Source organism: Lithobates pipiens, unplaced genomic scaffold (genome assembly GCF_037356315.1).
Source record: "Lithobates pipiens isolate NorthernLeopardFrog02 unplaced genomic scaffold, aLitPip1_a1.2 Scaffold_8, whole genome shotgun sequence".
In the NCBI taxonomy this organism is placed as follows: Eukaryota; Metazoa; Chordata; class Amphibia; order Anura; family Ranidae; genus Lithobates; species Lithobates pipiens.
The window spans coordinates 74,603,316-74,630,551 of record NW_027507903.1 but is presented as its reverse complement, the minus strand read 5'-3'; the positions used below and the strand labels follow the sequence as shown (position 1 = coordinate 74,630,551).

General features: G+C 42.3%; 1 protein-coding gene across 2 annotated transcripts in view; it reads left to right on the top strand.

Annotated features, from left to right (window-relative positions):
- The window catches only part of MYO5C (myosin VC), a 214,649-nt gene that overhangs the window by 112,195 nt on the left and 75,218 nt on the right, over positions 1 to 27,236 (top strand). For both annotated transcript variants that reach the window (XM_077472579.1, XM_077472578.1), the window contains exons 19-25: positions 3,295 to 3,506; positions 5,482 to 5,647; positions 6,710 to 6,856; positions 10,977 to 11,141; positions 16,041 to 16,134; positions 16,224 to 16,287; positions 18,257 to 18,437. In XM_077472579.1, the coding sequence (XP_077328705.1) occupies positions 3,295 to 3,506; positions 5,482 to 5,647; positions 6,710 to 6,856; positions 10,977 to 11,141; positions 16,041 to 16,134; positions 16,224 to 16,287; positions 18,257 to 18,437 (1,029 nt within the window). The remainder of the gene's footprint in view (positions 1 to 3,294; positions 3,507 to 5,481; positions 5,648 to 6,709; positions 6,857 to 10,976; positions 11,142 to 16,040; positions 16,135 to 16,223; positions 16,288 to 18,256; positions 18,438 to 27,236) is intronic.

The following is a 27,236-nucleotide window of genomic DNA, read 5'->3' as shown; positions in this document are numbered from 1 at the left end:
TGTCCCAGGGTCCAACGATGTCAGCAGCCGAGACCGATCGATCGCTCGGCTCTCGCCTGCTGCCGCCGCCCTTCTAGGTGAGGGAATCAGGAAGTGAAGCGTTCCCAGTTCCCTACTGTCCTACAATCGCGCAATGCAATAGGAATGGTTCGCGCTGTCTCTAGGACCCGTGTGTGTCCCAGCAGACAGCGCTCCTGTGGAAGTCTATGCCCGGAAGTGGGTGCAAATACCTGTCTTAGACAGATATCTGCACCCACCTCCCCCCTGAAAGGTGCCAACTGTGACACCGGTGGGGGGAGGATTCCGATGAGTGGAAGTTCCACTTTAGGGTGGAACCCCGCTTTAAGCAATGTTTGTGTAAATTTCAATTTGCACATTGTAATCGGGTTGTAACTTAGGATTGTTATCACTTTCACATTTACTGACTTCTATGTGTGGATAAGCTTTATTTGCAGTGCATTCATCAAGCATTCAGAACCCCTTCACTTTTCAGTTTGGATATGCTGCAGCCTAATAATACAGTTGTTTAAAAAAAAAATTCTCATTAATCAACACTCAGAACCCCATAATGACAAAATGAAAATAGAATTTTAGAAATGTTTGCAAATGTATGAAAAAGGAAAAACTAAAAAAATCACATTGGCATAAGTATTCAGACCCTTTGCAACAACACTTGAAATTTAACTCAGGTGCTTCCTCTTGATCATCGCTGAGAGGTTTCTACACCTTGATCCACGCCATGATTTGGAAAGGCACACACCTCTATAAAAGGCCTCACAGCTGACAATGCATACTGTCTCAGAGCAAAAGCCATGAGATCAAAAGGGAACTACCTGCATACCTCAGAGACAGGATTATTGTAAGGCACAAATCTGTGGAAACAAAAAAACTGAACGTGCACAGTAATCCACAAACGGGAAACGTTTTGTGCAACCAGGACTCTTCCAAGAGCTGTTTGCTCAGCCAAACTGAGCAATCAGTTGAGAAGGACCTTAGCAAGAGAAGTGACCAAGAACCTGGTAGTCACTCTGAGCTCCAGAGATCCTGTGTGAAGATGGATAAAGTTCTAGGACAACCATCACTTCAGCCCTGCACAGATCTGGGCATTATGGCCACTCACTAGACGGAACACTCTCTTCAGTGCAAAACACATGAAAGTGCGCTTGAAGTTTGCAAAAAAAGACCTGAAGGACTCTCAGACTGCGAGAAACCAGATTCTCTGGTCTGATGAAACCAAGATAGAACTGTTTGGCCTTAATTCTCAGTGTTATGCCTGGAGGAAACCAGGCACTGCTCATCATCTGCCCAATACCATCCCAACACTGAAGCATGGTGGAGGCAGCATCATGCTTTGGGGGTGTTTTTGAGCACCAGGGATTGGGAGACTAGTCAGGATCGAGGGAAAGCTGAATGGAGCAACGTATAGGAATATCCCCAATGAAAACCTATATCTATACAGTGTATATCATACACACATATATTTTATGATACTGCGCTTAACAGTCTCATTGTGTTCATGATTTTCAGACTGAGGAATGACATTCAGGTGCTTACTAGGAAAAATAACTTGAGATTGAGTTATGTTCACATTGACCTGTATGAAAGTACACAAAGAAACTCAACACATGGCACAAACAAGTGTGTATAATTCTATAAATTCCAGTTTAAGAATTGCCTTGCAGATTGTTCAGTATGGCTTCACAAACTCTTGTCAGAAGCAAAATGCTTGACCTTGGCTAACAGTCTGCAGAATGATTTCTACCAGCTGGGCACAAAACATAATTAATGATTAATAACTCAATAAACAGTCCATGTGAATTCATTTTATTTCACAGAATGTATTTCAAATATACAATATTTCACAAAAGTGAGTACACCCCTCACATTTTTGTAAATATTTTATTATATCTTTTCATGTGACAACACTGAAGAAATTACACTTTACTACTTCTTGTAGCCTAGGCCATCATAATATAGAGCAGTGATGGCGAACCTTGGCACCCCAGGTGTTTTGGAACTACATTTCCCATGATGCTCATCCACACTGCAGAGTGCATGAGCATCATGGGAAATGTAGTTCCAAAACATCTGGGGTGCCAAGGTTCGCCATCACTGATGTAGAGCAACAATTCTTTTTTTCAGATCCTCAGACAGTTCTTTGCCATGAGGTGCCATGTTGAACTTCCAGTGACCAGTATGAGAGAGTGAGAGAGATAAAAACAAATTTAACACACCTGCTCTCCATTCACAGCTGAGACCTTGTAACACTTATGAGTCACATGACACCAGGGAGGGAATTTGAGACCATTTTGGACATTTTCTCTTAGGGGTGTACTCACTTGTTGCCAACAGTTTAGATATTATTGGCTGTGAGTTATTTTGAGGGGACAGCAAATTTACACTGTTATACAAGCTGTACACTCACTACTTTACATTGTAGCAAAGTGTAATTTCTTCAGTGTTGTCACATGAAAGGTATAATAAAATATTTACAAAAATGTGAGAGGTGTACTCACTTTTGTGATATGTTTTACCTAAATAACACCATTACAGTTGTCAAGAGTTTTGACAGGTTAAACTGTGCCTTACTATAATGGTAGTCCTTTTTTAGGCTTCATGTACACTGTGCTATTTGTAATGGTGCATGAGATTGCGGCGTTTGCTGCGGAAGGACAGCACAGGTGCACTGTACAGCCTCGCTGTTGGTAACCTGTTAAACTCTATGAGTTGAGGCTGAAAGCTGGACGGTGCAATGAGTGATATGAACATTGAAGGCAGTATGCACCCAGGAATGAATACTCTGAATGCAGACTGCTTTTGTTCGGGCATTCATCTTTGGGCCCACACTGCTCTAAATGTTAATAGCACTCCATACCCAACTAATTGGAAAATATCTGACCGGGAATAGATATCTCTAAAGTACTACTCCTACTGTACTATGGCTCAGTCTTCTTTTCTTTAAAGACTTGCATATGATGGCACCACCAATGGTGGATGTGGTGGCAAAATAGTCCTTCACTCTACCATCATATGCAAGTCTTTAAAGAAAAGAAGACTGAGCCATAGTACAGTAGGAGTAGTACTTTAGAGATATCTATTCCCGGTCAGATATTTTCCAATTAGTTGGGTATGGAGTGCTATTAACATTTAGAGCAGTGTGGGCCCAAAGATGAATGCCCGAACAAAAGCAGTAGAGGTGATTCAGTTCGCATTGTGCGCTATACAAGTATTTCATTCATTCATTCATTCATTCATTCTACAGTTTGTCTGTTTTTGGTTTCACCTTGTTTTCAGGACTCCAACCAGTATGTGTTTGGAAAGACTAAAATCTTCTTCAGAGCTGGCCAAGTGGCATACTTAGAAAAACTACGATCTGATAAGCTGAGAAATGCCTGTGTCATAATCCAGAAGAATATGCGAGGCTGGGTGCAACGCAAGAAGTTCCTACGTGCAAGAAATGCCGCCATTGTCATTCAGCAGTATGTCAGAGGACAGCGGGCTGTCAGGTAACCCCAACTTTAAATGAGTTCAGAGCCAACCAGATTTGTGTTTTCATTTTTATCATTGTTGATTTTTAAATTGAAAGCTCCTATGTTTTTTGCTAGTGCATGATTGCTGTGACTTCCCATAAAGAAGAAACACACCTTTTACAAAGAAAAAAGAAAAGTGCCCATTTTGCAAAAAGCACAAATGTGCATTTATTATTTTTTTGCAATTGAACCTGCAAAACATTGCAGCAGCGATCAATGGATAGTGGGTGCAGTGATGTGGCTCCTGCAGACCATTCCTCCAGCTCAGGTCTGTATGAAGGTACCAACCTTCTATTACAGGGCTACAGGAAGTATCATTGGCTAGTGAATAATTCCAGCGCTATGAGGACCTCTGGGGTAATCCAATAGAAACTACAAAAACAAAGGGAAAAGAAGGAGCACTCACCTAGTGCATTATCGAAAAAAACATTTAATCAATGTAAAAGCAAAAAAAAAATGCTCTTAAAATTGCAACAGACCACACAATGTCAAGCAGCGCAGACAACAGATGTTGTATACATTAAAGGGATGTAGAGCTGATGCACCCTCTTCATCAGAGCTTGGCTACTCTGGACACCACAAGGCAAGCTATTTATATAAGAACAAGCTATTTAAATAGAGTGGGTTGGAGAGAGGGAGGGAGAAAACATATTCATATATATATATATATATATATATATATATATATATATATATATATATATATATATATAGAGAGAGAGAGAGAGAGAGAGAGAGAGAGAGAGAGAGAGAGAGAGAAAAAATACTTTACTTTAATAAAGAAATAGTACCATGAATACCATGTATTTTCTATCTATTAAAGTACCGTAATTTTTGTGCAGCAATCCCACCTCTCTTTTTTTCTATATTGTGGCCCTTTGGAAGGCCTGATTGCATCTGCACATACTTTTATGACCGACATGCACCTCGCCCTTGGAATTTTCATTACCACAATGACAGTGGAATGACAGTGGACCTATATATATATATATATATATATATCTACTGTCATTGAAGTAATAATGCTAAAAGGGAAGATAGCTCACCCCGTGTTGCCATCATGGCTGCTGGAACGTAAACTGGGGCGCCTATGGACACAAATTTTGGGGTCATATCCATCCAACCCTGATCAGGCTCTATCATTAGATGTGTTCTGGGCCAGTAAAGTGGCAGAAAAGATTGGCTCGCCCACTGCAGGAAAACGGGCCCTGGACCAGAGTGTCCCCTCTGATAGCGCTGAATGCTGCTGATGATGTCACCACTGGCTCTTGGTAGATGCAGCGGATAATGTCACACTCATGTTATATATATATATATATATATATATATATATCTGTAAATATATATAGGTATATATACATATATGTTTTCTCTCCTTCCCTCTCTCCAACCCTCTCACCTTTCGCTCCACGCCCCCCCCCGCCCCCCTTTGGGGGAGTGGGCTTCTTTTTGGTGTTTTTATATATAAATAGCTTGCCTTGCGGTGTCCAGAGCAGCCGAGCTCTGAGGAAGGGGGTGTGCCCCCAAAATGCATCAACTCTACTACACCCCTTTGATGTATACAACATCTGTTGTCCACACTGCATGACAATGTGTGGTCTGTTGCAATTTTGTAAGTATTTATTTTTTGCTTTTACATCGATTAAATGTTGTTGTTTTTTTTGGTAAGGCACGTGCACCTTCTTGTCCCTTTGTTTTTGTAGGAAGAATCATTGGGCTACAGATGCAGTGATATCACCACACTTGTGCTCCATTAAGAACTACAATCCCTCTATTGCAGGGGGGCTGTGTGTGCTGGCAATGCTTCATGTTACACCCTAAATATGGGTGTACCATAAAACACGATCAGAAAAGTAGAATTACCTTTTAATGGCCTGGAGGAAATGAGAATTCTACATGACAACATAAATAAGTGTAGTCTGAACTTAAATTTGTTTTTTTTTATTTCTAGACAAGCAATAACTGCAACTGCCATTAAACACACCTGGGCTGCTATCATCATTCAGAAATACAGCCGAGGTTTTCTAGTTCGCCGTATTTACCAGTTAATACTAGTAGCTACTGTGACCATACAAGCATACACACGAGGTTACCTGGCCAGAAAGAGGTATCGCAAGGTAAGTTTATGAGACTGCCCTCATATGTGTCAGCTGGCAGCATGTTTTCCATGAATATGATACAGACTTTTAGAGATTTCATTCTTATCATTACCTTTGTTACTTTGAGTGTGTGATTGAGTGCCCTCTATAATAACTGGAGAGGAGGGCAATTAGGAAATAGTTAGCTCTCCCCCTAGCAAGGAGGAGAAATTAGATTTTAAAAATCCCCTTTGTATTGGTGCTTTTGACAAGGGCAGGAAAATTATTAGATATACTAGCAAAAGTGTGATCATTCCAGAAGTAAGGGTGTGGATATTACACACAGTGCTAAATAATTATTTTAGCAGAATCAGCAGAGGGTATGACAGCAGCCAGTATACTATATACAGAATAGAGGAGGGTATGACAGATGATGTACTGTATGTGCAGGAGAGGAGTGCAGGGAAATGCGAGTGGGCATAATGTGCTGCAGAGGAGTCCAGAGGGTATGACAGCAGGCAGTCAGTATAGAGGAGGAGTACAGAGAGTGCAACAGTGTGCAGTATGTGCAAGACAGGAGTCCAGAGGTTATGACAGTGGGCAGGATGGGCAGGAGAGAAGTCAAGAGGGTATGACAGTGGGCAGTATGGGCAGGAAAGGAGTCCAGAGGGTATGACAGTGGGCAGTATGGGCAGGATAGGGGTCCAGAGGGTATGACATCACACAGTAAGTATAGAGAAGGAGTACAGAGAGTGCGACAGTAGGCAGTATGTGCATATCAGGAGTACAGCTTGTATGATAGCAGTCAGTACGTACAGGTAAGAAGTACAGCAGGTATGACAACAGGCAGTATGTACAGGTAAGGAGTACAGAGGTTGTGACAGAATGGGCAGTATGTGTAGATCAGGAGTACAGAGAGAATGAAAGTGGCAGTATGTGCAGATCAGGAGTAACGAGGGTATGACAGCAGTCAGGTAAGGATTTATCAGACAGGTAGACACACACTAACATGTCCCATCTGTTCTGGAGCATTAGGAATAATTTTGAACTTACTTTATATTGATATACTTTGACCAATCTTAATAAAATTTCCCTTAAAAGATGCGTGAGGAGCACAAGGCGGTGATACTACAGAAGTATGCACGAGCTTGGCTTGCACGGCGGAGATTCCAGAACATCCGGCGGTTTGTAGTGAACATTCAGCTGTCCTATAGGGTGCAGAGACTACAGAAGAAGCTTGAAGATCAGGTAATGTTTTATATAACTTTGAGAATTTACCAGAGCAGCATCCCCTTGATGTCAGGATAGTAAACACCATTTCAGTTTTCAGAGAATGTCTTCTAAAACTATGAACAAGGCGTGCATTTCTTAAGGATCTGCAAATTGGAAACCTTGCACTAAACTTAGTATTGATGACTTGGAAATAAAATCAATGTAGACATGTGGGACAATTAAAGCATGGTACATTATTGCAAAACCCCACAACTTTGGGAGGTGCAGGCTGGAGTATATGTGTATAGTGCCCATGACATCTTGTTCATCAGAGCTATAAAACAAGCTCAAATATAAAGTATAAATAAAAATTCAAATTGATTCATTTTAAGTTGGGCGTGTTCTCCTGTCCTAGAGACACCACAGGAAACCTCTACAAATCGAGGGGCGTTGTCTTCTTAGACAGTTGTCACCAGGTGTCCCCACTGAAAGTTATATACTTACATATCTTTATGGTGACAACTGTTTCATTACTTTCTCTCCCGGTGACAGGACAAATAGAGAAGGTAAAACCACATAGTGGGGACACAGACAGCAATAAAAATTGACAGGGATTCCAACTCTTGCTTACCTTATCCAAAACTAGATTAGTAGGCTATGGCTACATGAGAGCTTGTAAATCCAAATTGGAGGAATGATTTAGGAATTACAGCTATTAAGACTAGCCATCACCCCCTTTTCATGGGACCAAAATTAATTGGACAATTAAATCAAAAGCTATTTCATGGCCAGGTGCTGGCTACCCCTTTGTTATTTTTTCATCAATTAAGCAGGTAAAAGGTCCGGAGTTGATGCTAAGTGTGGTATTTGCATTTGGAATCTATTGCTGTGAACCTACATCAGGAGCTATCCATGCAAGTGGAACAGGCCATTGTAAGGCTTCAAAAACTAAATCAATCAGAGAGATAGCAGCAACATTAGAAGTGGCCTAATCAACAGTTTGGTACATTCTGAGGAAAGAAGAACGCAGTGGGGAATGATCGCAGGATCCTTTCTATGGTAAAGAAAAACCCATTCACAACATCCAGACAAGTGAAGGACACTCTCCAGGAGGCTGGCGTATCATTGTCAAAGTTTGCAATCAAGAGAAGATTTCACGAGAGCAAATACAGAGGGTTCACCACAAGGTGCAAACCATTCATAAGCCTGAAGAATAGAAAAAACAGATTAGACTTTGCCAAAAATCTAAAATAGCCAGACAAGGTCTGGAAAAGCATTCTTTGGATGGATGAAACTAAGATTAATCTGTACCAGAATGACTGGAAGAAAAAAGTGTCCAGAAGGCCTGGAACAGCTCATGCTCCAAAGCACACAACGTCATCTGTAAAACATGGTGGCGGCAGTGTGATGGCATGGGCATGCATGGCTTTCAGTGGCACTGGGTCATTGGTGTTTATTAAGAGACAGAAGCAGCCAAATTAATTCAGCATTTTTTAGAGATACGGTATCTCACAAAAGTGAGTACACCCCTCACATGTTTGTAAATATCACCAAATTTAACACACCTGCTCCCCATGTGTGTTGAGTTATTTTGAGGGGACTGCAAATTTACATTGTTATACAAGCTGTACACTCACCAATTTACATTATAGCAAAGTGTCATTTCTTCAGTGTTGTCACATGAAAAGCTATAATAAAATATTTACAAATATGTGAGGGGTGTACTCACTTTTGTGAGATATTGTGTGTATATATATATATATATATATATATATATATATATATATATATATATATATATATATATATATATATATATATATATTGGACTTGATGGACTTTTTTCATTTTAACCTCACCTACTATGTAACTATTATGGAGAGGCGGTGTGTATTAGCACCTTCAGCCTGGTTTTTGCAAAGACAGGCATGATGATTGCACACCTGTGGGCTTGGTTTATATTCCTCTTAGGAAGAGAGCTCAGGGCTCACACTTGGGAACAGCTCCATCCTACAGGCAGGTGGCCTCGTGTAGGATTCGGGTGGGCTTTTAGATGGAGATGGCTCCACAAAAGAGAGACGGGGCTGTCTCTAGGAGTCTCAGTCTACAGGAGGCAGATGTGGCCTGCGACCAAGAAGCACACAGCTGAGCAAGTAAGCTCCAGGAGGGAGTTTGACTAATGCCGCGTACACACGATCAAATTGTCCGGCAGATTGTTTGCCGAACCAATTCTGCCAGACAATTTGATAGTGTGTGCGCATATAACAAACGGACTTGGCCACACACGGACACTCCGAAAGTCCGACGATTGCTAACACGATGACGTACAGCACGTACGATGGGACTAGAAAAAGGAAGTTCAATAGCCAGTAGCCAATAGTTTCCTTCTCGTACTTTCTTCAGAGCATACGTCATTCTTAGTCCGCCAGACTAGCACATTGACGAACGGATTGTCCGCTGAAAGCCAAGTCCGGCGGATATATTTTGAGTCAAAACTACTTTCTAAGTCTGCCGGACTTTTACGATGAAAAAGTCCGCTGGAGTCCACACACGATTGAATTGTCCGGTGTACTGTGGTCGCCGGACAATTAGATCGTGTGCATGTGGCATTAGAGTGAGTGAGCCAGGAGGCTTAAGTTTTCTGTTATGCAATGATGGTGGAACCTCCTGCATGGGAAGACTATCTGTGAAGTTTGTTTCGTTTAAATACAATTGGGCTGCCATGCCCTTAAAATTACAGTCTGGACTGAAGTTATATATATATGTATATATATATATATATATATATATATATATATATAGTGTATGGTGTTCAAGTCAACTTTTGAGTTTATATAATGAAAGAACAAATATAATCTGAAAAACAATATCATGAAAACGAATATAATTCTCTTAAAAAGAATATAATGAAAGAACAAATTTCAAGGAGTGGAAACTGCTTTTATTCTTCGACATACTCCCCTGCTACATTTATACACTTATCCCAGCATTTAAGGAAAGCTTTGGCAAAGAGAGATTTATCAGTACGCCTGAACCATCCTAGGACAGCCTGCTTCACTCCATCCTCAGTGCTGAAATGCTGACCCCAGAGGAACTCTTTTAGGGGTCCGAACAGGTGGAAAACACTTGGAGCGAGGTCCGGGCTGTAAGAGTGATGTGAAAATACCTCTCAGCCAAGTTGCTGTAATGTGCACGTAGTGGCGTGAGCAGTATGAGCTTGTGTGTTGTCCCAGAGAAACAGGACGCCATTAGTGATCAAGCCAAGACGTTCTTTCCGCAAATACGTATTCACATCACACAACATTAATATTCACTGTTGATAATGGCACCACGGGTAGAAAATCCACAGGAATAATGCCACATTTGTCAAAGAACTTGCTATCACTTTACCTGCACAGGCAATTGTTCTAATTTTTTTGGTGGTGGTGAGTCGGTGATGGAGCTGTTCCATGCACACTGTTGTCTGCCATCTTCATTAATGGTCTCTGGACTGGCCCATAACATGTGCACCACCTACCAGTAATACAACACATGCGACATACTACTGCATGTAGTACCGCTACGCTAGCATTCCTTTTTATACCTGTAAAATGAAAATTCTCGGTTTGATTTGAATGCCACTCGTATATATATACACACTTTAATATTGCATAAGTAAATGCCTTAAAGTATATTTAAACCCTAACCTTAAAACAACCTATTCCATTTTAAATAGGAATGAAAAGCAACACATTTGTGTATACATATAAGAAAAAACATTATAAATACCTTCTTTTGCCCTTTTTTTTTTTATAAATGATCACATACCCCCTGTTCCTCTGTTTTCAGTTGCATAAGGATCTTAGAGAGTGTGGTGGTGGGGGGGGGGGGGGGGGCAGCATCACACTGGTCTTCCCAGTTAATGACTGTGTGTGTGGGGAGGGTGTAAGCACACATCTGATCATTGGAGAAGAGCAGTTCTCGTCACACTGAGAACTGACCACACTAAGCTCTCATGCCTAGTAGACAAGCAGAGGGACTGGCAGGAACAACAGAGATTCCACACAAAGGAAGCAATACAAAGAGAACAGGATACTTTCTCATAAAAGTACATGGTACAGCAGGCACTTATCAGGAATATGAAATGTTGGGCTTACATATTTTTTTTACTTTTCAGAACAAAGAAAACCATGGATTAGTGGAAAGATTGACTAGTTTGGCTTCCACTCACGCACAAGATAATGATAAACTTCATAAACTTGAATCAGATCTGGAAAAATCTGTTACTCGGTTGAAGTCACAGGAGGAAAAGGGGAAGAAATACAGAGATGACACTGAGCAGGTCAGTGGCTTTTGTTCTCTATAACACCGCTCTTCTATATAGCATGGTGATATCTGGAGGGAACATTGTACTGTTGTCTTCATTTTTTTCATGTAAATATTTCTGCTGCCACTAGAGGGCACACTCATCTTCATGTCAGACAGCATTTGTGTATGTGATTTGGCTGCGAGGCTTTGCTTATCATGTACACAAATCTTTCTGTATAATACAACTGAAATCAATCTGTTTTTGTGAATAAATTATAATGGCCTGGGAATGAACATCTGATGATTTGTATATGGCTATCGTCTAGATATATAGATATAGACGGGATAAATCAGTTTCATAACTATATTTAGCCATATATATATGTAGAATTGGGACAAATAGGATTCTTGACCATATAGCTGGATCTGTCCATGTATGCCCAGCTTCATTCTGTCATGGGGAACGGCTCCTGTTTTACCTGGGATTGTAGACCCTCATATCTGATATGTAGATTCATCTACTTGTGCAAAATAAACAACTTGCTTTAATAAATAAAGCAATTATCAATTGTAATTTCATATTTGCAACATATAGTGGATATAAAAAGTCTACACACTCCGGTTCAAATGTCAGGTTTCTGTGATGTAAAAAAAAGAGACAAAAATAAATAATTTCAGAATTTCCTCCACTTTTAATTTGACCTATAAACTGTAAAACTCAATTGAAAAACAAACTGAAATCTTTTACGGGGGAGAGCAAAAATAAAAATTAAAAGAAATAATGTGGTTGCATAAGTGTGCACACCCTCTTATAAAGGGGGATGTAGCTATGTTTAGAATTAGGCAATCACATTCAAACTCATGTTAACCACTTCAGCCCCGGACCATTTTGCTGGCTTAAGACCAGACCACTTTTTGCGATTCGGCACTGCATCGATTTAACTGACAATTGCGCGGTCATGCGGCGTGGCTCCCAAACAAAATTGGCATCCTTTTTTCCCCACAAATAGAGCTTTCTTTTGGTGGTATTTGATCACCTCTGCGGTTTTTATTTTTTACGCTATAAACAAAAATAGAGCAACAATTTTGAAAAAAACGCATTATTTTTTACTTTTTGTTATAATAAATATCCCCCAAAAATATATAAAAAAACATTTTTTTCTCTCAGTTTAGGCTGATATGTATTCTTCTACATATTTTTGGTAAAAAAAAATCGCAATAAGCGATTATTGATTGGTTTACGCAAATGTTATAGCTTTTACAAAATAGGGGATAGTTTTATGGCATTTTTATTAATATTTTTTTTTTTTACTAGCAATGGCGGCGATCATCGATTTTTATTGTGACTACGACATTATGGGGGACACATCAGCCATTTTGGACACATTTTTGGGACCATTGTTATTTATACAGCAATCACTGCTATACAAATGCAGTGATTCCTGTGTAAATGACACTGGCAGTGAAGGGGTTAACCAATGGGTGGCAGTGTAGGGGTTAAGTGTTCCTAGGGGCGTGTTACTAACTGTTGGGGGCTGGGCTTTCTTTTAGTGAACACTGATCTCTGCTCCAATCACATGGAGCAGAGATCAGCGTCACTTGTTGCTAGGCAGAACTGGGAGATGCTGTTTACAACGGCATCTCCTAGTTCAGCCGCCCCGTGAGGTGATCGAGTCCGCGGGACACGCGACCAGACTCACCGGGTCCCGACCGGCGCGCCCACAATGGCAGGGTGGCAAATTTAAAGGGACGTACAGGTACACCCATTTGCCTGCCCGTGCCATTCTGCCGACGTACATCGGTGTGCGCTGGTCGGGAAGTGGTTAAATAGGAGTCAGTACACACCTGCCATCTTTTAAGGTGCCTCTGGTTAACCCCAAATACAAGTTCAGCTGTTCTAGTAGGTCTTTCCTGACATTTTCTTAGTCGCACCCTAAAGCAAAAGCCATGGTCTGCAGAGAGCTTCCAAAGCATCAGAGGGATCTCATTATTGGTAAAAAAAGTTCCAAGGCATTAGATATACCATGGAACACAATGAAGACAGTCATCATCAAATGGAGAATATAAGGCACAGCAGTGATATTACCAAGAACTGGATGTCCCTCCAAAATTGATAAAAAGACAAGAGGAAAATTGGTCAGGGAGGCTGCCAAGAGCCCTACAGTAACATTAAAGGAGCTGCAGGAATATCTGGCATGTATTGGCCGTGTGGTACACATGACAAAAATCTCCCGTATTCTTCATATGTCTGGGCTATGGGGTAGAGTGGAAGGCGGAAGCCTTTTCTTACCAAGAAAAACATCCAAGCCCGGCTAAACTTTGCAAAAACACATCTGACGTCTCCCAAAAGCATGTGGGAAAATGTGTTGTGATCTGATGAAACCAAGATTGAACTTTTTTTGCCATAATTCCAGGATATAAGTTTTGTGCAAAAACAACACTGCACATCACCAAATAAACACCATACCCACAGTGAAGCATGGTGGTGGCAGCATCATGCTTTGGGGTGTTTTTCTTCAGCTGGAACAGGAGCCTTAGTCGAGGTAGAGGGAATTATGAACAGTTCCAAATACCAGTCAATATTGGCACACAACCTTCAGGCTTCAGCAAGAACTTCATTCAGCATGACAATGACCCAAAGCATATATCCAAGTCAATAAAGGAATGGCTTCACCAGGAGAAGATTAAAACTTTGGCATGACCCAGCCAGAGCTCAGACCTAAATCTTATTGAAAATCTGTGGGGTGATCTGAAGTGGGCTGTGGCCCTTTGCTGATAGACTCGTACCCAGAAAAACTGAGTGCTGTAATAAAATCAAAAGGACCTTTAACAAAATATTAGTTTAAGGGTGTGCACACTTATGCAACCATATTAATTTATTTTCTTTATTTTTACTTCCCTCCACCTAAAAGATTTCAGTTTGTTGTTAAATTGAGTTGTAAAGTTCATAGGTCACATTAACCGCTTCCAGACCACCAACCGCACATTTATTGCGGCAGGGCGGCCCGGCTGCACAAAATAACAATGTGATTGGAAACCGCGGGACACTCCGATCGCTGACAGGAAAGGCAGAACGGGGGTCTGCTTTGTTTACATAGGGCGACGTTCTGTCAGAGAGGAAGATGGAGATCTTTTGTTTCTGCTAAGTAGAAACACAGATCCCTTTTTTCCTCCAACTAAGCCATCCCCCACACAGTTATAAAGCACTCCCTAGGAGCACACTTAACCCTTTGATCGCCCCTGAATTTAACCCCTTCCTTGCCAGTGTCATTAGTACAGTAAGAGTGTGTTTTATTTTAGCACTGATCACTGTATTAGTGTCACTGATGTCACTGGTCCCCAAAAAGTATCACTTAGTGTCCGATTTGTGGGCCGCAATGTGCCACTAAAAATCACTGATACTAGTAAAAATAAAAATGCCATAAAAATATCCCATTGTTTGTAGACGTGATGACTTTTGCATAAACCAATCAATATACGCTTATTGGGATTTTTTTAACCAAAAACGTAGCAGAATACATATTGGCGTAAATTGATGAAGAAATTTGATATTTATTTATTTTTAATTTTTTTTTTTTTTTTTTTTTTTAATTGTCAGACTTTTTTGTTTATAGCGCAAAAAATAAAAAACGCAGAGGTGATAAAATACCACCAAAAAGCTCTATTTGTTGGGAAAAAAGGACAGATTTTTTTGGGGTACAGCGTTGCATGAATGCGCAATTACCAGTTAAAATAGCTCAGTGCCAAGTTACAAAAAAATGCTCTGGTCAGGAAGGGGGCGAAACCTTTCCAGGGCTGAAGTGATTAAAGGTGGAAAAGGTTCTGAAATTATTTATTTGTCTAATTTTTTTACATCACAGAAACCTGACATTTTAACAGGGGTGTGTAGACTTTTTATATCCACTGTAACAAACAATTTAAGGGCACATTTATATTGTTGTGGTGTGATAACATGCATTGTTTTGCTTGCTAAAGGTGAGGTGTTATGCAAATTATCATGCATTGAAACAAGAACATTATTGAAGAATTCCAGATAAGGCATTTTTTTTTTTTGGATGAGATGGAGAGGTGGGACAGTGACATACTGGAGCGGTGCGCTTGCAGGATGGGAAAAAAAGTCCTGCAAGCAGCATCTTTGGGGCGGTGCGGGAGTGATGTTTACACCGTTCCTAAAGCACCCTGCCCATTAAAATAAATGGGCAGCCCTGCCAAAGCGTTTCAGCAGCGCCTCAAGACAGGTGCTTTTAAACCTTTCTTCAGCCACTAGCGGGGGTTAAAAGCTCTCCGTTAGCAGCCAAAAAGCGCTGCTTTAACAGCGGTAAAGCACCACTAAAACTTGCGGCACTTTACCGCTAATGCCCGCACTGGACCAGTGTGAAAGTACCCTTAGTGTCAGGAAGACATTTCAACAGTAATTCATGACACATAGAGGGATATGCTTCATTCATATTTCATATCTGAGGTTTACAAGCACTATCATTTTGAACAAGCTCTCAAACCACTGTAACCCAGGGAAAATCACACTTGCACCGTTTTTCCAACACTGTGCACCACAAAGGAGTGTTCAATTTGTGTTGTGGTGCACTATAATGCAGATATATTGCAGTATGTTGGCGTACCATTAAAAATAAATGGTACTTCAGTGCAATTTTCTTATAACTGTGCACTAAAGCACGTTGTACACCCACATGTTGTACTGTGGGGGAGATTTACTAAAACTGGAGAGTGCAAAATCTGGTGCAGCTCTGCATATAAACCAATCAGCTTCCAGGTTTTATTGTCAAAGCTTAACTGAACAAGCTGAAGTTAGAAGCTGATTGGCTACCATATACAGCTGCACCAGATCCTTTGTTTTACTTGGATTTTGTAAGAATAACTAATGTATTCCCGGATGTTTTGTCATCAATGTGATTATGAAAATGTCTTCTATTAGAAAATATCAAAACTACAAGCTCAGAATGCTGATCTTCAGGAACATAAGCAAAGACTGGAGACCCAACTACAGGAAAAAACCCAAGAGATGAAGGGTAAAGTGTTTTCAGACTGATAGAACTTTTATATTATTATTAGGTTTGTAAAAATAATTAAATTGTGCTGCTTTCTTTTTTCTGCACAGATAAAATGAATGAACTTACCAACCAGCTGTTTGCAGATGTTGAGAAAGAGGGAAAGCATAGAGTGTATGTATAGCTATTTTCATTTGTGATGACTCTACTCTCTTATCATGAATAAAGAAACAAACCGGGCTCCGTTGTTGGACATGCTGTGTAGGGTTATGGAGGTGGAGCTAATTTCACATACAATCCTTACCTACCTAGATTTTTTTGTAGGTTGCTTTTCATAATTTTTCTATTAAAGGAATATTAAATTCACATTCATTACATTAAAGAGGAAGTAAACCCTGATGGATTTACTTCCTCTTTCATTCCCTGCAAAGGCAAAGCATAATGGACTACTATGCATCGCATAGTAGCCCATTATGTGTCACTTACCTGACACAGGAGCCAGCGAAGTCGCCGCTGTCCCCTGTAGTCCGCCGCATCCATCTTGCTGGTGGCGTCTCACAGCTCCGCCGCTGTCATTGGGCGAAGCCGCGATGACGTCACTCCCGCGCATGTGCACGGGAGTCGACATGCGCGGCAGCTCCATTCTTGGAAATGCCGCGCTCAGTGTGCCTGCGCGCCGCTGTCTACTGCACATGCGCCGTAGACAGCGGTGCCTCTTTTCGGGCAAATATCTCCTAAACCATATAGGTTTAGGAGATATTTCTTGGACCTACAGGTAATCCTTAATCTAGGCTTACCTGTAGGTCAAAGTGGTTTGTAAGGGTTTACAACCACTTTAAGTATCAATAAAGAGATTTAATCACTCACTCAAAACACTGACTTAGCATTATTAAATAGTTTCCTTCCTTGTGTGTGCGTATCCTCGTAGGGGACATGCAAAAGTGAAAAAGAACATATCCATGGGCACCCTTTATATTTGCATGTTCCAGGGGGGGACCTGGCCACTTGCTGGTGCAGATTTTAGCTATGCATTCTGCCCTTGTTTCTTGGTTACATTCTATCAGACCTGCTTCTAGAACAGTAATCGGGTGACTGATCAACACAGCTAAGGTCTGCACTATCCAGTGACCAGCAGGGAGGAGCATTGCTCATTGAAAGGGATGCTGGGGTTATGTTCTTTAATGCAGGCTCATTACTCATCATCACTTATACTTTCTGCTGTCATTGCATCTAAATGCATGGCTACAAAGGGAGATGTTGAAATAGCAGAATGAATTGTAGACACAGGCTTCATAGTTTCATAGTAAGGTTGAATAAAGACACCAGTCCATCCAGTTCAACCTGAGTGAGTGTCTACAATTGTCCCTGTACATTGCACACTTACATTGGCCCCTGCCTCAAGGAGCCCACAATCCAAGGTCCACATTCATATACTAAGGCCAATTTTGGACAGAAGCCAATTAGACTACCTGCATGTCTTTGGATTGTGGGAGGAAACTGGAGTACCCGGAGAAAACCCACACAGGCACAGGGAGAACATGCAAACTCCAGGCAGGTGGTGTTGTGGTTGGGATTCAAACCAGCGACCCTTCTTGGTGCTAGGTGAGGGTGCTAGCCACTACACCACTGTGCTGCTTACCACCACTGTGCCGCCTAGGCTTAAAGGACCTTAATGCAGATGGGGATCTTATGGGGATTTCATGTACACAAAGGCTGAAAAAACTGAGAACTGAAACTTGAAGCATATATGTATTTTTTTTTATTTGTTAAGCTTTAATGATATTAATAGTAAATATGTCTTATTTTAATATTCCCAAAGTCACCTGCGGGACATATACCCTGTTTCCCCGAAAATAAGACCTAGAGTGATTGTCGGTGATGACTGCAATATAAGCCCTACACCCAAATAAGCCCTACCCTGTTTCCCCAAAAAAAAGCCCTGCCCTGAAAATAAGGACTTTAACTAGGGCTTATTTGGGGGGTAGGGCTTATATTGCAGCCATCACCGACAATCACGCTAGGTCTTATTTTTGGGGAAACAGGGTATGTGTTACAGAGGGGGCCGGTACTTTCTTTTTGGATCATAGATATTGATTTAGGTGTAATATATATGTCAGTTATTGCTGTTTTTTTGTTTCCATAGGAAGCTTGAAAAACATTTTGAAATCCAGAGAAAAGATTATGAGAAACAGATAAAACAACTGAAGGAAGAGATTGAGATCCTGAAAGGAAAAAACAAAAAGCTAGTAAAAGAGGTAGAGGAACAGACAGCCCATAATGATGAACTACAACTGCAAGTAGCTCAGCTCTCTAACCAGGCAAAGGTAAGAAAAGGTCAAGTCCTGATGTCAGTCTATGGGGCTGATTTGCTCAAGGCAAATAGGGCGTTTACCTATAAGTTTGCCTATAGCTTAGTGAATGTGGTGGAAATTCGCTTTGCAAAGAATACCTAAATATGTGCAAGAAAAAAAAGAAAAGAAAACTTTATTCTTGCTTGCTCATGATTGGATGATTGAATTCAGCAGAGCTTCATCTCATTTCAATAAGCTAAGGGAAAATTCCCACGCAAGGTGAACAGCTTATTTGCCTTTAGTAAATCAAACCCTATGAGGTTGATTTACTAAAGGCAGATCTACTGCACTGCAAGTGTTTTTGCTCTAGACCTGGGGGAAGCTCTGAAATGAGGGGAACCTCTGCTGGTTTCTATAATCAAATCATGTACAAACAAAAATGCAGTTTTTTTTTATTTTCCTTGCATGTGATTGAGTATTCTTTGCAAAGTAAAGTGTTACCTCATTTACTAAGCTCTGGAGCATGTGCATTTACTATGTACAGTATATTTGCCTTTAGTAAATCAACCCCTATGTGTTATGCCCTTCTTATTGCATGTACAACATGGATGTATGAAATTGCTATCTTTCTATAATATTCTAGGCAGAGTTCCAACACATACAGACATCGACTTTATTGTTATGTGTTAAAGAGACACTGTAGCTATTTTATATATATATATATATATATATATATATATATATATATATATATATATATATATATATATATATATATATATAATCAAGTCGATTTAAACCACAATTTAAATCGCTAGCAAAAAGGCTTGAGTTAAATCAACTTGATTTAAATCATATTTTTAAAGAGCAACTGTCATCTGTGTCTCAGAGCAGATCCTCCTCTGACCCGCTGTTGACTCACCGACAGTCACATTCACTTTAATGGGACGGCTGGTGATGCGGCAGTGACACAACAAGGTGAGGTATGTGGCAGTACCAGGTGAGTGGATGCCAGCTAATAGGCGCTGCCATGATGGATCTGAAATGGCAGGTTCTCTTTAAATGTAAGGACTCATTCTTCCTGGTAGTTAGAATCTTTAATATGTGCAAACAAAATGAAGGTTTCCTATTTAGAATAATAAGCTGTCAGGTTACTAAAACAGCGATATTAGAACTGATTCAATCATAAAGTTTGTAGTGTACATAGATTTTCAAAACAATGGGATAAAGGAATCTTCCTGAACTTTGTTTTATCTCATGGTTACTGTGAAATTGTGTGAATGCATCAATGCAGTGCATGTTATCTCTGCTTGCAGAGCTTGGATTCATTGAATGAGTTTACAAATAAATATTACAGAATATACAGCCTCATGCTACATAACTAAGCTCCATTTCATGCTGAATAAACTAAATTATTAATATATCTTAAATAGTAAACTATCTTTAGATAGATTTTAAATTATATGAACTGCATACAAATCGGTACAGATAAATCAATCAGAACGCCATTATCAAGAGAGAGGGAGAAAAGAAACATACCTTCACAAAAAGTAGACAAGGAAACCAAGACTTTCCATGTCTAGTGTTATTGCAAAAGCAAGAGAGGAGAGCACTAAAGCATATGGACCCACTATATTCCAAAAAGGGGATGGCTGCAATATGACAGAAAAACCTACAAGGAAAAAGCTGTCAAAAACCCATCCTATACAGTCAGAGTATCAAAGGAAAGAGCAATGTGAGAGTCAAAACTCACCGCTTCCAATTACATCTAAGGAACAAGGATAACATTCATTAAGCCCAGATATGAGGCAGGCCCAGAATTCAGCAGTCCCAAAATCATTTGTACTCAGAGACTCTTGTAATAATTAGGGAAAGGGAAAATAGAAGAAAGCTGAAAAGGTGGCCTGGGGTGTGCCATGGTCACAAGGTCAGTATGCCTAAAAGGGGGCATGCCCAAGTAGTAATAAAAAATGAGAAGAGATGAAAAAAAAAGGGAATGGGAGGGTGGGACAACTGACGAAAAAAAGCCGACAGGTCAGGGAGGACCCAGGGCCGGCTTATAACAGTGAGACTCCTCCTACAAATTCAGGCGGGCCTACTCCCCTCCTTCCTACTTGTACTCAGAGACTCTTGTAATAATTAGGGAAAGGGAAAATAGAAGAAAGCTGAAAAGGTGACCTGGGGTGTGCCGTGGTCACGAGGTCCGTATGCCTAAAAGGGGGCAAAAAATACAAGACAGTAGGATGAAAATGCAAAGGAAGTTTATTTGACAAAATCACAATTAATCAGCCAAATGCAGAAACGCTTGAGACATCTCTAAGAGCGGCTCTGGGACGTACCTGGAGTAGCATGATGACCTCCACCTGCCTAACCTTTTAATGACGTGAACAGGGACCCCCTGGCTTCCTAAAAGAATGACCTGAGTAGGATTTGTGGTTGAGCCCCAGATTCCCCAAAAGAGTGTGGCAGTGCTTGATGAAAAGTGCAGAGGTGAGAGGGGCCCCATTAAATGGCAAAAGAAGACTATCCCTGGGTCTATCTGGCAGCTGGGCCAAGAGAAGATCCAAAACCATGACTGGGCACCAACCAGTCTCGACCCTGGAAAACCTGATATCAGTACCGGCCCCAGTTTGCTGTGTCTTACATGCCTCCAAGTGTAACAGAAAATGGTCAGGATACCTGACTAATTGACTGATGGACAAAGTACGAGACCTTGCCCCAGTACAAGCAAACTCCCCTGGCCTAAGAAAACCGCAAAAAGCTAAATCGCCGCTTTCAGCACCAGACTAGGTAGGTGCCCAAAAGGAGACTTAGACAACATTACCGACATGGCTCAGAAAATGTCCCCGGAGATAGGAAGCCTATTATTGGGGCCCGGAGGCTTGCTCTTTTGAATACCCCTAAGGATTGCCTTGACCGAATAAGCTGCAAACACTGAAGGTTTACCGGGACATTGTAAGGAAAAGAAATGTTGGACACCTGCCAAGTAACCCTTGATCGTACCCTGAGATAGTTTGTTGAGAATGACAGTATGCCACGAAAGCCAAAATGTATTGATTATCAAAACAATTCGACCTAGGGTACAAAGTGCGAAAAGTCTGAAAGGTTCTCCAGGCTGTGCAGTAAGCCCTCCTAGTGTTGATGGACAGTGACCTGTCGATCAACCCTAATGCACCTGCCCAATATGTACCTAATCCATCCTCAGGAGCGAGAAATGCGGGGACAGGGTGGCCGAGATGTCTGCGTCCGGAACCTGATGGAAAAAGGATGAAAAATCAAAACGGGATAGAGCGTCTGCTGCTGAATTTTGCACATCACTAATGAAACTGCAGTGTATGTTGAGCCTAAAATGTAGCGATAACCAGGTGAGTCTGCGTATGAAAGACATGAGAAATGAACTAGATCTACCTTTATTGATTTCCGAAATTGCCTGATTGTCTGTGAAACATGTAACAGTGTTACCTGTCCATAAAGGCCACTATGGGGTAAACCTCAAATAACACAGACGTCTGAAAAAACCTGGGAATCGTACAACATTCATCTGGCCATGGACCTGCCAGCCAATGTGTGTTAACCACTTCCCACCCGGCCAATGTATATATACGGCCGGGTGGGAGCCGCCTGCTCCTGATAGGACGTTCAGGAACGTCATTCAGGAGCAGCGGGATCGCGCGCCCGCGCAGCGGCGCGATCCCGATGTGCTCGTGTCACCCGGACACGGCACATCTCAGATCGGCAGGAGGGCTCTGTGATTGGCCCTCCTGATCACATGACGGCCGTGTCCAATCACGGCCGTCATGTGATGTAAACAAACAGCCGGTTGCTAGGCAATCGGCTCTCCTCTCCTCACACGGAAGTCACCGCTGAGAAGAGGAGAGCAGAACGCTGCAGCCGGCTGATGATCAGTGAGTATAGGCTGCTTTTCACAGCTTTTTACTCACTGATCATCAGTGTAGTGTAAACACACAACACACCACACAGTGAAAACACAGTCCCCACATATGTCCCCAAAACACACATGTCCCCAAAACATACATGTCCCCAAATAATAAAAACACATGTCCCTAATAATAAAAACATGTCCCCCACATATGTCCCACTAAAATCACATGTCCCAATGATTATCTGCACACATATGTACGTGATCACCTGCACACATATGTACATGATCATTTGCGTACATATGTCCGTGATCACACAAACCAATTATTATACACTTAACGGAATTTTTTTTACCAAAAACATGTAGCAGAATACATTTTGGCTTAAATTTATGACAAAATTTGATTTTATTGGATTTCTTTCCAAATAGAAAAAAGAAAATATTGTTTTTTTCCCAAATTTTTTCCCAAATTTCGGAGTCGTGAATAAATAACACCAAAATAAAGCTCTATTTGTGCGAACAAAATGATAACAATTTCATTTGGGTACAGTGTAGCATGACCGCGCAATTGTCACTGAAAGCGCTAGAGCGCTGAAAGCTGAAAATTGGGCTGGGAAGGAAGGGGGTGAAAGTGCCCTGTATTGAAGTGGTTAAAGATGGCCGCATAGCCTCTAGAGGGCGTGGCATCAGTGACAACCTGTAAGGAAGACATTGAAACAGCTGGAATAAACATGGAAACGCCGTTCCAGTGGTGGAGGAACTCATCCCACATGCGTAAATCCGACAAAGCCGCTGAATCTAATTTGACCCTGGAATCAGAGTCAGGAGCTGTGGGTAGCAAAGCCAGCAACTGTGAAATAAAAGACCTGCCCTGAGGAATGATCCTCATGGTGAAGTTCAACATGCCCAGTAGTGACTGTAGATCTTTCCTGGAAGTGGCTTGAGAAACTAAAAACCCATGGATCCCTTCTCTGATTCTGACCAATTTATCTGCTGGCAGGTTAGCCTGCATGGTCTGAGAATCTAGCACGATACCTAAAAAGGTCAGAGTAGTAGCGGGGCCTTCCATCTTCTTACTAGCCAAAGGAACGTCAATAGCAGAAAACACAGCCACCAGTTTCTGAAGATCTGAAGGTGCTCGGCCTGAACTTTCAAGCAGGAGGTAATCGTCTGGATAATGTATGACCTCCTGACAATGCCCCCTCTGAGTGAGAATACAATTTAGCGCATCAGCAAACACATTGGAAAGCCAAGGACTACTTTTGGACCCGAAAGTGAGTTTAGTGGCGAAATAATACATTTCCCTCCACTTGATCCCATGCCACTGCCAGAGAGCAGGCTGAATAGGAAGGAGCTTGAAAGCATCGGAAATGTCAGCTGTGGACAGCCAAGCATTGAATGAATGAATGAATGAAATACTTATATAGCGCACAATGCGAACTGAATCGCCTCTAGGCATTCCTTCCTATGCAGATGATGCGCTGGATAGGAAGATCCACAGATGCATATTTAAGCGAAAATTCCTCAGATGGAACTAAGGAATTTAAGCTAGGCACATGCGAGCAATGAGGCACTGACAAATCGTAGATTATTCCTAATTTTTTTGAGAATTTGCCTTTGACCAAGCCAAGGGGGTTAACCCTCCACTGGTGATAAGGAGGTGTGGAAAAAGGCCTGATGATAAAGCCCTTGTCCAGCTCAGATTAAAGTAGCCGATCCACCGCCTCCATGTCTGCCTGTGGATAACAAATTCTTGCATTCAAAAGTGCCCTGAGGTAATGTGATGAAACCCTCCACCAAAAATTGACATAAAGTGGGGGAAAGATGGAACTCCAAACAGGCCCCCAAAAAAGACACATTGATACGGCTTAGTCAAGAAGACTTCCCTTCCCGATTTGGCATGCGCCCTAAAACAGCTGGCACAGACATGGAGGAGGCGACACTGGCTGTAGTTGCATGAACCCTGGTTGAAGTTGCTACATATCTATGACTTACCCAGAAATTGAATGGGGCGGCCAAGTTTATCGAAAGAAGTTGAAAGGCCCAGTGTTGGCAACAAACTAGAGGGCACCCTGGAGGTACCTGGCACAGCAGGGGGGCCCATGAGAGGGCACCAGTAAGATATACCGTATATACTCGAGTATAAGCCGAAATTTTCAGCCTCTTTTTTGAGGCTGAAAGTGCCCCCCTCGGCATATACTCGAGTCATCGCCGTCTGACTGCTCGATCAGCGTATCGAGCAGACAGACGGCGGACATACTACAATTCGAAAGCCGCGCCTCCGCCTGTGATAGGCGGAACACTCAATTTCCCAGCAGTCAGTGTTCCGCCTATCACGGACATCCGCTCATCCTCTGTACTACGGACGAGGATGAGACGATGTCCGTGATAGGCGGAACACAGGCTGCTGGGAAATTCAGTGTTCCGCCTATCACAGGCGAAGGCGGAGGCGCGGCTTTTGAATTTTAGAATGGCCGCCGAGGCGCCGACGAAGAGCGGCGATCCTGGCAAGGCACGGGACGGAGGCAAGGCAAGGCACGGCACGGGACGGGACGGAGGCAAGGCACGGCACGACACGGGACGGAGGCAAGGAGGCAAGGCACGGCACGGGACGGAGGCAAGGAGGCAAGGCACGGGACGGAGGCTCGGGACACAGGTAGGCTGGACACACACACACACACACACACACACACACACACACACACACACACACATGGACACACACACACACACACACACACACACACACACACATGGACACACACACACACACACACACATGGACACACACACACACACACACACACACACACACACATGGACACACACACACAGGGATGGATGGATGGATGGAGACACACACACACAGGGATGGATGGATACACACACACACAGGGATGGATGGATGGAGACACACACACACAGGGATGGATGGATGGATGGAGACACACACACACAGGGATGGATGGATGGATGGAGACACACACACACAGGGATGGATGGATGGATGGAGACACACACACACATGGATGGATGGACACACACACACACACAGGGATGGATGGATGGATGGACACACACACACACACACAGGGATGGATGGATGGATGGACACACACACACACAGGGATGGATGGATGGATGGACACACACACACAGGGATGGATGGACGGACACACAGGGATGGACGGACACACAGGGATGGACGGACACACAGGGATGCACGGACACACACACAGGGATGGACAGGCATGTCTCACCCTCGGCTTATACACGAGTCAATAAGTTTGCCAGTTTTTTTGGGGGTAAATTGGGGGCCTCGGCTTATATTCGGGTCGGCCTATACTCGAGTATATACGGTATGTGCAGAAGACTGGCATGTGGTGCAAACAGGAGCCCTCAACCTGGCAAAATTACGACAATAAAGTTTGGTGTCCACGTTGTTCCAGTCAGTTATTACCTGGTGCTGAGCAAACACCACCGCCGCTTTAGCAGAAAAGGACCGATGATAGTCATAAAAAGCCGAACCGCCATACTTTTGACCCAGCTCAACTACCGCGTATAAATAAAGGTCAAGCTCCTTCCTCCTCTGGGGACGGACTAACTGAGCAAAAAACATCCCTGAAGATGCTGAAAGCCAGAACGAAATCAGGGATGGAAAGGCTGAGCCTGTGGTCCCTGGTTTTGACCACCACGAAACATCGCCACAAGCGTATGATTTATTGTCCTCAATGCCATGAGCTGCAATCAAAAGGGAGGCTATGTTAACGTCCTTACCATCCAAAATATCTTTTTTGATACTAGCCGGGATGAAATGGGCTGGAGTGACAGATAGTGAACTAGCGCTTTTATCTGATGCTGCCGGAACGACCAAAGGTAACACGGGGACAGCTTACGTGTCGGGTATCGCAGGTGCTACTGGTGCCGGGCACGGAGGGTTTTCCAAGACCTCCACCCTGGCTCGTAACTCCTGAAAAGATGCTGCCAACACATTGAGAGAGGAGTGAATTAACATGAGGGATGCACCGACAGAATGAAGGGTAACTTACTCGGGGTGGACCCTTAAGCACTGGGGAATAACAGTTTCAAAAGTCCTGCCTTGCATGCTGAAGCCGAGTAAGCGACGCCCTTATGTCGAAGTTCTACTATTAATCTGGGAACCGTCCAAGACCTCATGGAGGGCATGCTGCCCTGTTCGGAATTTCCAGCCTGAGTAGGAGGGATTATTTCAAAAGCTTCGATGTCTGCGGCCTGAGACATGATCTAATTGACACAAGTGACAACGAGTTAGGAAAACACCATGACAGGCCTGTAACCACGACCGTTTGTGACATCGAAATGGCGAGTGAGCAATAAATCCGTGAAATGATAACCCAGCCCCTGAACAAACATTCTCCTTGTTACATATAAATTATTACTCCCGTGTGCAGGTTGTGACATTGTGAAGAAAGGGTACTGGAAACGTGTTAGTACGTGAAATGGATAGAGCCAAGCCACCTGTGGTTTTAGCTGGTAATTAAAAACGTACACTCAGGCACTGTAAACCTGAAAACGTGTCAGGTGAGATATCAAGGTAGTGAAATGATGATGTATGACGTGTGTGAAACGGATGAGGGGACTTGCCACCACACAGGACAATAAAGAAACGATCCACTCAACCTCTGTATGTGCTTATAGCATGATGGGCAGCTAAGTGATGGTGTAATGCCGTGAAACCCAAACAGGTGACACCCAGCCCTGATGCGATTAAAACTTAAACTCAAGGTAAACAATCACATACCTACCTGAAGTAAGCCAGAACCGTAAAACCAAAGAAGAAACCCTGTTGTCCTGATAGACATGCAGAAAGATTGACAGTACGCAGTACAGACTAAACAATGGGAATGAAACATGCCAACAAATAACCGTGTGAAACACAATAGGAGCAACAGGAAAACAAGTTCTGAAAT